This window comes from Lipotes vexillifer, unplaced genomic scaffold (genome assembly GCF_000442215.2).
Source record: "Lipotes vexillifer unplaced genomic scaffold, Lipotes_vexillifer_v1.1 scaffold476, whole genome shotgun sequence".
In the NCBI taxonomy this organism is placed as follows: domain Eukaryota; kingdom Metazoa; phylum Chordata; class Mammalia; order Artiodactyla; family Lipotidae; genus Lipotes; species Lipotes vexillifer.
Genome location: NW_006791475.1, coordinates 552,689 through 563,853, shown reverse-complemented (window position 1 = coordinate 563,853; position 11,165 = coordinate 552,689). Strand labels below are relative to the sequence as shown.

The 11,165-nt window shown below is 35.9% G+C and overlaps 1 protein-coding gene across 1 annotated transcript; it reads left to right on the top strand.

The window, feature by feature from the left end:
* The first annotated feature begins 8,740 nt into the window (after window positions 1-8,740).
* Window positions 8,741-9,178, top strand: LOC103071228 (EH domain-containing protein 1-like). The gene has a single exon (XM_082931340.1). It carries the CDS (start codon window positions 8,741-8,743, stop codon window positions 9,176-9,178), a length of 438 nt encoding a protein of 145 aa, XP_082787466.1.
* Window positions 9,179-11,165: the final 1,987 nt, after the last annotated feature.

Below are 11,165 nucleotides of genomic sequence, written 5' to 3'. Positions count from 1 at the left end.
CACCTATCTCTCTATAGGTAGATGATAAATAGATATTTATAGATGATAAATAGATATGTAGAGATACAGATATATGTATAGAGCTATCATATGCATGTGATATCATATATATAATATCTATAACATATATGATATATATGATATATATGTCATATATGTATGGGCAGAGAGAAGAAGAATAGTCACTAGTACCTTTCAATCTAGCATGCCTTAAATATTAGATATTATTAAGAGACTGACATTATTCAAAGCCATTAAGCTTAAATAAAATGAGTTAATTCATTTTTTAAAACATTTTTATTTTATCACTATCATTCTCCATGGTATCACTTCAAGTTGTTAAATCTAATCAGTCTATTTATTTACTGTTTTGAAGTAAGGCTTAATGTAATTATTGTTCAATAAATAGTTTTTGACATAGTAAGTAATAGCAATAGTAAAAATAAGATTATCTAATATTTTTTCACAAACAAACAATGACTATTATTCCTGAATCATTTACTACTATAGAAATAACATAGAAACACAGAAAAGGCAGATAAAAGGATGCCAAAGTACCAAAGTATTTTAAGGTAAGTAGTAATGAATACACAAAATTTGCTAAAATTATAAAGAATAAAAACATTGCTAAAAGGACAATAAAATGGTACGGATATTCCTACAGTAAGAAAATTCTGTACATAAAACTATTAATATGATTGTGCTTGGCTTCTAAAATGAAAAATAATCAGAATATTTCATGTAACAATTGCCTGCAAGAATTTTCTCTCTGAAAATCTTTAACATTTTTAAGTCTCTCAAATTATGTAATCAGTCAATGCAAACATTATTTTTGAAAGTATCATTTTCCCTTAGAGATAGCAATGCTTTGAAGATGAAAGGACAATGCATTTAGATGGCTTATAAAAAGAAATCTATTTCCAAACACATTCTTCTTAATATTTTTCTTTAGGTAATTTTATAATTATCTCACAATTGATGTAAAAATGAGATTTTGATGTGAATTTTTTCATAATTTGACTACATACTTTGCTTTTTTATACTTATTGATAGTTGGATAACAATACAGTAGAAAATCATACAAGGCAGTGCTGGAAATCTATGCTGCTTGAACTGAAGATTTATTGATAAGACATTGCATCATAATTTGTAAAAGATAGAGAATCACATTGTAGTGAATAAGATTAGTCCTCTCTGCTGTTGAAATAATCAGTAAGTGAGGTAAGCCAGAAAAGGGATGAAGACAATTCCTAACCCCACACATCATTTCTATTGATTATACCCAGATCTTACACTAGCCATGATATGTGCCTGCCCAGATATCTAAAGATTAGATTTGAATCCAACCCTGTGCTGTTGTTTCCTCTTATGTCCATAGATTTCCATTTATCATCAGCAACCAACATAGTGCCCCAAGAGTAACTGAGAATTTTCAAGTGTTCTTCAAATGTCCCATAAGTTAAAAGACAAGCTAAAGATGCTCAAACTTCAGCTCTAGGCCAAGCTTTAGGTAAACATATTTTAGAAGATATGTTTCATTCCCTTAAAAATCAACCATAAATTAAATAACCCATTGCTGGGTGTAAGACTACCATTAAAAAGCAAATGTAGCAAAGTTATCATTAGATTTATTGACCTTTAAATAATGTAAAGTTTGAACAAATGAGTTTTCTTATATTTCATTGTTTCTAGGATATTCGTGTGTAACAAATCCATAGTCTGCTATAATCAGAAACCACTGACAGGCCTCTTCGAAAATGTTAATTTGTAAGCCACAATAATGAACCTCTGGCTGAAGTAAAACCACAAGAAACATTTCCCCATAGATTCAGAAGAAATAGGAGTCACTCCTGAGGCTCATTTGCGCTGCATTCTCACTCTAGGCACAACACGGTAATAAACTCAGTTTTGATTACAACAGAGGTGTGTCCTTGGTTGCCCCCTCTTGGTGGACTCAATAATATTATAGTACTCACATGTGAGACTCCTTTACTTCCAGCTGTTAGAGACCACCTAGCTTGTTACAGTGAAATACTATGCTGAATATAATCTCAAAGTTTTTCTTGAACCCTGTGCTGTTGTTTATTTTTATTCATAAGATTAAATAATTTTGGAATCTGATCAGGTTATGTCATCTTATGTCCCTGAGTGAAACCTGGCCTATATCTTTATTTTCTATTATTGTTTCCCTTTTATATTTGTAGATTTTGTTGCTAATAAGAGAAAGTGGCAACAGGTAGGAGAATATGCTCAATAAACCTGACAACATGAATTAGCCCTGAAGGCCAATAAGTAGAATGTCTCAAAACACTGGTGAGCTTTGGACAAATTTGCCTTGGGTCACTACTCAAGACCTCATATGGACTCTTTTCTCTTTGTCTCCCTGAGAATCAATTTGTTTATTCCATCTACCAGGAAGTGCAGCAAGGAAGGTTTACTGATGGTGACAGCTGGCATTTGGTCAGGATATAGACACCTAGGATGTAAAAGCAGCATATTTATTTCCAACTATCTCAGCTGTCATAGGTTGTCCCAGTGGAATCCTCATCCCCACCCAGGGAAATTCATGCTTCATCCATGTACTCTCACCATAGACCTAAACAGCCTTTGTATCTTTTGAAATTTTAAACTTTTACTAAACACACTTACATGGACCAAGAGTCAGAGAAACTGAAGGAAGATCCTAGGGAAGGTGGAATATTTTAAGGGTCAGCAGCTGTGTCATGCTAATAAGATGAGCAAGTAATTAAGTAGCAGTATGTGTGATCTACAAAATGGCTGTTGCTTCACTTCTGTCTTTCAAATACAATCTACCCTCCATATCCATGGATTCTAGGGCTCCACATCCAAGAAGTCAACCAACAACACATTGAAAATTTTGGAAAAAAAAATTCCAAAATTTCCAAACATCAAAACTTGAATTTAGGGCTTCCCTGGTGGCACAGTGGTTGAGAGTCCGCCTGCTGATGCAGAGGACATGGGTTCGTGCCCCAGTCTGGGAAGATCCCACATGCCGCGTAGTGGCTGGGCCCGTGAGCCATGGCCGCTGAGCCTGCGCGTCCTGGAGCCTGTGCTCTGCAACGGGAGAGGCCACAACAGTGAGAGGCCCGCGTACCGCAAAAAAAAAAATGCTAGAGAGAAGTCGTGTTAAATAGAGGACGTAGCTTTGTAAGATGACCTTATCCAGGCTAAAGAGTTGCCACATATAATCCTCAAAATGGACAGATTTCAAAACGAGCAGCATCTGTAGAATCTTTATAAAAAAAAAAACAACTTGAATTTACAGCACTGGCAATTATTTACATAGCATTTACTTTGTATTTACAACTATTTACATAGCATTTACATTGTATTAGGTACTATAAGTAGTCTAGAGATATTTTAAAATATATGATATACATAGATATATCCTCATATACATAGGATAGGATATACATATACGTAGTGTTTGTCTATAACTATACATGGTTATAGACAAACACTATGTCATTTTATATAGGGTATTTGAGTATCTGAGGATTTTGTTATCCTTGAGGGTCCTGGAATCAGTCCCCCACAGACACTGAGAGATGACTGTATCATGCATAAGAATCTCTCTTATGACCCAACTTAATGGGAAATCAGTAGGAAAAGGATTTCTGGGAAAGGCAGTTTGGCCTAGCCAAATGGATATATTATAAAGGCACCCAAGTATGTTTTATTGTTATTTAGTATGTTAAAATATCTGTATTGATTAAATTTGTTTGTTTTCTACTTATTTAAAAACTTCTAACATTCTGTAAATATATAGATTTGGTAAATTTCTAGGAATTATTCCCTTAATATGAAAATATTAAGAGTAAATTTGTTATTAAATATAAAAATTTGCCAATTGTTACAATATTTCATGGAATAATTATGGGGGGGTTTTGGGCACGTTTTTGATTATGGTTCAACTATTTTGATCTACATACAAGGATTATTTTGGCTTTCTGTTGCTTTTTCTTCAAACATTGTCAATATTTTTTGCAATTGATATTTCCTGGAAGTGCAATAAATCCAATTATTTTAAAGTTTTATTTGTGAAAAATACTTTTTCAAGTACAAAGATTAATTAACGAAAGCAATGTCTTTGCACAATTATCTCCCTGACAGTAAACTGTTTGAATTATGTTGTCATGCTCATATTAGCTAGATAGGATTTAATTTTTAGACAATGATAAATATATTCCAGGAATACAACAATAATAATGCATACATATGTTAATTGATGAAAGAGCAAGTATAAATGCATATGTTTTAAATTAATTTATTTTCTGGGTTCACTTACCTTTCCATAATAGCTTACACTTAATTTGCATTATGTTCTTCTATGTTTACAGCCATGCTAGAGTCTACATGTTCCTGAAAAATTAAATATTTTGTTGCATTAACAATGTCAAGTAGAGTTAGACTCTTCTGTTAACACTTGTTATTATGTAGGCAATCACTAAGCATACAATGATTTCATAATGCTATTATGTGCTTCTATAGTGATAAAGAGCTTGTACTGATAGACAAAAATAGTTGAATAAGCAATGGTGTTTCTTGCATTATAAAATCTGTTACCATTATCTGTATAACTCCTTAATCCCATACATTCATCCTAAATCTTCCCCAAGTACATGAAACCTTAAAATAGACTTTTTTGTGAAACTCCATAGGCTCTGCAGCTGGTTAATTTGTTCATCTCCAGTAGTGCTGAAATAGACCGGTGACACCTAAATGCACTCTCTGGCATACTGTGAGAGTGCTAACACGTCAATTATAGATGCCTCTGTTAAACTTTCCTGGAATTATGTGTCCCAGGGAGCTAATTTATTGGACTAAAGGATTTGATATAGGTGTCGATTAAGCTGAATTTGGATTTCCCATAATTGGCAAATGTTAAATGAAATGTGCTCTCATTTGTCAGTATAGTCAGTTCCAGTCTTTAGTATATTAATTCTACAATTTTCCTCATTTCTCTTCAACATTTCACTAATAACCTTTATATGAAGTTGAATATGGTATTGTATAGTGACAATTCTTCTCTCATAGAAGACTGTAAAAGCTGATGTATGTGATAATTTTACTGGAAAGGAAAGAGTCCAGCTGTTTATGGCATTGGAGGACCATGTACAATCCTGCATTATTCCAACCACCCTTCTTCCCATGAATTTTTTTGGGAACATTACTATGCCCTGGGCCAGTATCTAAAATCAGAAATGCATAGTTTTCTGGTTATCTGGACTATAGCATAAGGCTGAAACTCAAAGTTGAATACAGCCTTTCTACTCTTAAAAAACTCCAATATATTTATATATATATATAATATATATTTTTATGAATAGAAAGGCTCTATTTGACTTTTATATTAATTATATAGCTAATGTATATAAATATATAATTAATGTAGTTTAATATAATTAAATATAATTAACATATATCATGTTTAATATTATAATATAATTAATACATAAATCCTGCTTTATCCAAACATTTAATGATATTTTTCACTCTACTGGGAAAATATTAACATTTCATGAGATATTTCTTTTCTGGGATAAATATTAAAAGTAATCGATGTCACTTCAGGGCTTAAATGGGGGAAATTAACTGAATCTTATGGATCAATGAATTCAAACCTTATTAACAACCATGTGGCATTAGTACTATTAATATTCTCATTTTACAGAGAAGGAGAGTGAAACAAAACATGGCTAACTTTGGATCTGGGCCTTTACCAACTTCTTTCCATTTCTTTCCAGAAAGAAGAAAGTGTGAATTTTAACCATTATTAACTAGGGACTACTATCAATATCTCAGTGCAATACTGACTCCCTAAAAAAGGTCACCAGAAACCTTAATGATTAAGCAAACTAATTTTTAGACCAGTGCAGGTATGGAGAACAATGCCTTGACCAGTGCATCTCAGAAGGGGAAGATACATACAGAATTAACAGAGTCTGGGGCCAACTGGTTTAAAGCAAATCTTTCAGTGTGAGAAGCTCATTGGGGCTGGAAACATTTTTCACACAAAAGTTTAGGATTGTAGGCACAGGCAGGAAATGGCCTTAATAAGTAAACTTGTCTGATAACCAAACTGCTTGCCCAGGTGAGCAAAATTTTTCCTTTTAGAAGAGCTATTTGCCTAAATAAGCAAATTGTGTTATCATATATTGGCTTACAGGATTTCCTTGAATCAAATACAATATCTACCTACTGGTTTCTAGCCCTAAATTCATGAGCAAGAATGTCTAGAGACAAAGTCAAGACAAGTTAAAATGGTAGGAGGGGTGGGGTTCAGTTCTTAGTTAAGATTCCTAGGCTATGTTAATGCAAGTCAATTCTCAATACCTTTCTTGGAAAAGAAAATTTCTCATCTTATCATATGATCAAGTTATACTTAGAAAAACTTGTGGGAAATCTTTGTAAAATATGTGCCAGCTTTCTCTTTGGTGCTTAAGCTCAGAGGAAGAACAGATCATTGATCTTGTGTCAAATAAAAAATCCTGCTTCCCTCCCATCACAGTTACTAATCCCTGTTGTGGATAATTGTCCAATGTGGAAATAACTCCCATTATCAATCTAAGACTGTTCTAATACAATAGCCACTAGCCACATATAACTATTTAAATTTGAACTTTGATTAATTCAAATGTAAAAGGCAATTCCTCAGTCATCCTAATCACATTTCAAGTGCTTAACAGCTACCTGTGGCAAGTAACTACCATGTCAGATAATCCAGAATTGCAGAACATTTCTATCATTAAACAAAGTTCCATGGCACAACTTTGATCAGAGATAATTCTTCATGTTCTGAGAGTTGATTCAGAATATATTCACCTTTAACAAAACATAAATGTCATTTCAGGGCTTTCAGAGCAATAGTCTTATTTATGAATAGGATTAATGCAAATTGTTATGTAGTGGCATTTCATATCAATTATTATTTTTCATGTGAATGACAGCATGTTTTGCATTCCAATTTTGTATCAAACTCACATTGGACCGTTAATTTTTCATTTCATTATTTTTTGATAAAAAGCTATTAGGGCAGTGGGAAATACTTCTCTTAAAGGTTCTTTGAATGTTCATTAGATATTTATGGGCACACTAAAAATAATATCACTGAGTCATTTCTGGGAAATGCAAAAATACACAAGAAGAATCCCATCATGTGCTATAAAACTTTAATGTATATTAAAATTAAACACCTATGACTTCATAGCTTTACTCTATTCCACGATAGGAAAACAAAAGAATTTCATAAATGAGAGCAAGACATAAGTAGTTGATTCTACTTGATTAGTTTCTTTCAGAACAGAATAATTTAGTTGGAAGTATAAGGAAACAAACTATTTGATCTTTTGCTGTGAAACAGTCCAACATTAACTAAACTTGAGCATCTTGAAGTTCCCATGTGAAGTGTGTCCCAACACAGACCATCTGATAGGGCAGTAAAGGTACTTTTTGGTCTGAGCCTGGGCTAATACATTATTACAAGTTCCTTTTTAAAAAGAAATACTTTGAGATAGTAAATTACCAAACCTTGTCTATTAAACATCAATGGGTAAAGCATGATAAATTAAGAAATAAATGCAGTAAATTATGAATTGTCTCATATATACAAGTGTGTTTTCTTATTTTCTAACTGGTTCTTAAGGCTAATTTCACCTAGTTATATTCTTACATTTTGAATAACATCCCCATAAATTGAGTCTCTGAACATTTAGTCACGTCTTCTTTGGTCTTGATCTTCTCAATAAAAACACCTAACTCGTGCTATCTCTCTCTAAGTTAGTGAAAGTAGAGATACCTCCCCCTGGCAACACACAATGTGCTCCAAAATGGTAGATGTCACAAGATCAGATAGATGCATTTACCTTGTTCTTTCAAGGTAAATCCTCCAATCCCCTGTTTAAAATCTCCTCAACCCCGGCAGATTGTCCGCGGAAGAGAGGCGCCTACAACCGAGCCTGCGGTGCGCACGCGCAGTGCACGCCGGCCCCGCTGCTGGCCCGCCTTTCCTCTCTGCCCTCTTCCGGCTCTCAGCCAGTCATCTGACCAGCCAGAGCCAGCCGCATTTCTGGCAGCACGTTCAGCTGGCTTGGCAAGACCCCCCGCCACAAGAAGGAGCCAGAGCTCTTCCAAATGGTGGCCGAGGGGCTGCGGTCACTTTATCCCCCGGAAGCTGCTACCACGAGTTCCACTCCCCGCCGCCGGAGGACTCTGACTCTGACCGTAGCCCAAGCCACTCCTCGTGGGCCTGTACAGTATGCGCAAAACCACCTTCAGGAGGCGTCTGATGAAGAAGGGCTTCCTGCGAATGCGTGTAGGGCCGAGCACACCACTGACTTCTTTTTTGCCACCAAACACAGCTTCGCCGAGGATGTGGTGCCCGGCGACACCTGCTCGTTGTGACCTCTGTGGCACCACTTCCACAAGCTCAACATCTTCGGTACAGATTCCCCAACAGGTTCATGCGTGCCCAGTGTTGGACAGCATACACACCCTCGGCCCTCCCGGGATTCTGTCTGGAAAGAAAGCACCTCAGGAGAGGTTATGACCTTGTGGAGGGCCTGGAGTGGTTCACCAAGCGTGTGGACCGCATCATCCTGCTTTTTGACGCTTCTGAAGTGGGTATCTCCAAAGAGTTCTCAGAGGTCATCAAGGCCCGGAGGACAAGAGATGCATTGTGTTGAAGTTCCAGGCCTTGAAGCCCAAGCTGCTGGGCACGATGGACGATATGCTGGTCAGTGACACTGCCCGGATGATGGCATGGTGTGCCGGGCCAGGCTGTGAAGGGCCGTGCCTTGTATGGCTCCAGAATAGGTGCTTGGGGCATGACTATGGTGAGGGGCCCGGTGAGGACACTGATGACGTTGAGTGGGTGGTGGACAAGGAGAAGCCCCCCTGCAACGAGATCTACATACTGCCACCTTTCAGCAGTCAGGTCATGAGTGTCAACGACAAGTACGAGGTGGTGAAGTCCGTGCTGCCCTGTATGGTGCCGGGGGAGGTCTGGAAGCTGGCCGATGTAGACCAGGATGGGTTGCTGGGAGATGAGGTATTTGTCCTGGGCAAACACCTCGCCAAAGTCAAGCTCAAGGGCCACAAGGTGCCCGCTGACCTGCCCCCTTGCGTGATCTCATCCTCCAAGCAGAAGCACCAGTGACCCACCCTGCCCCGCCCCCCCCGCACCCCCAAGCCATCACAGCACCCGGCCAGGCAGAGACTGAGGAGGGGGTCACCAGTTCTCAAGGACCCTAAAGACTGAGCAGATGTTTCCTCAGCTTTTGAAAAAGGTAAGGAAAAAAAAATTTTCTTATAAGATAACAGCACTGATAGGATAACAGTATTGATATCTATCTACTCCTCACTTGAAATTAGTTTACTATGAGCCAGATACTCCATTAAGCACTTTAATATGTGTCATGCCTTTTCATAATTACCAGAGCTCAATGAGAAAAGTTATGTCAAATGCTGGTTTTAGGATTTTGAATCTCAGTAAGACACCATAACTTTCTAAAGAGTTTATAGCTAATACATAATAGAACTGTAACTTAAATCTGAATTTCAGGTATCTTGATTTCCAAAATAATGTTTTTTTAAAAAAAGTTTTAGTTGTAATATACAAGTGCAGGAAATTTAATATCCCAAATCTATTTATCAAAAAACAATCATTACCTCCGTAATTAAGGGTTTTCTTATCAAACCATCAAAAAAATCTCCTTACCTTAAGCAGTCCTGCATGCTTGATGTTTTCTATAATTAGTTTTGCTGTTTGGGAATTTAATGTAAACGTGTTTTCTTGTGCCTGGCTTCTTTCATGCAACATAATGTTCTTGAGATTTTTCTGTGTTGCTGCATGCATCATGGTTGATCCTTTGTCATTGCTAAAAAAAAAAATTCATTGCATAAGTATACTTCCATCTGTTTATCCAGTCTCCCGTTGATGGATATTTGGGTTGCTTCCAAGTTTTGGCTGCTGTAAATCATTGGTTATTTGGGGCTGAAGATGAGTGAGTTTGATTGCTAACAGGCATGAAGGAACATTTGGGGTGATGGAGTTAGTTATGCAAGTATATACATTCAGGTGCATTTTAATGTGTGTAAATTTTATCTCAGTAAACTGAATAAAATATCTGTTTTTCAAATGGAAGAATGAGCTGTAACACAAATATGACTGCTCCACCACTTTTCTTCAAGCACTTCAGTTATTTCCTAATATTCTTCAGGAAAATATCAAGCTTCATAGCATTTATACAGCGGCTTCTCTGATCTGATTAACTCACAATTGCCTATTTTACTTTCTAACTACCCAACTTTCTAACTTGATCTTCTTACAACACCTTCATGTTCAAATAAAAAACATGTTTACTTTCCTGAACATGTTGCGGTAATTTATGTCTTTATACACTTCCTGAAATGACTTTCTATTCTATTCTATTATGTGATTTGTTTTTTTACTGCCCCCAATTACACAACCCCCCACACACTATAGCATCAGCATCACCATCAACACAGCAAACACAATCCACAACTCTATCACTCACCACTCTAAGTAATTATAAATAACACTTCAGATTTCAATCACGTGTCATCTCTGTAAATTCTGTGGTTAAATGACTGTGGTTTATAATCTCTGCTCCACCATCCACAAGCTGTGGAACAATGGAAAAGATATCAAACCTTTCTAATCCTGATATTCCTCATTACAAAATAAGGATATAGCAGAAAAGCAATAATTATAGTGATAGTAATTGATTCACATGTTGATCCCCATGGAGGATTAAACAAGAAAAGGAATATAGGTAGTTCATCTAAATGAATGGCATATGACAAACATCTACCTATGTTACTGCAATGCAATAAGTTGGATGAATTACCTCTCCTTTAGCTACTTTATTACCTTTATTTTCTTAAAATTTATACAACAGTATTGAAATTATCTCATACTTTTTCATATAGTTATATTTTTATAGATATAAACATTTTAAATAGATATAATTTTATACACCAAGTTATTGTCACAGTGTTTGGTAAATAGTAATATCTAAAATAGTTTATTGAATTCTTTCAATTGAAATAAGGAATACATATTTTAAATACAATGCCTTCCTTATAGCTAAAACAATTTGAATGATTTTTTTGGCTTCATT

Excerpts from the sequence above, each read along its gene's own strand:
- LOC103071228 (XM_082931340.1), top strand. The coding sequence starts at position 8,741 with ATGGACGATATGCTGGTCAGTGACACTGCCCGGATGATGGCATGGTGT.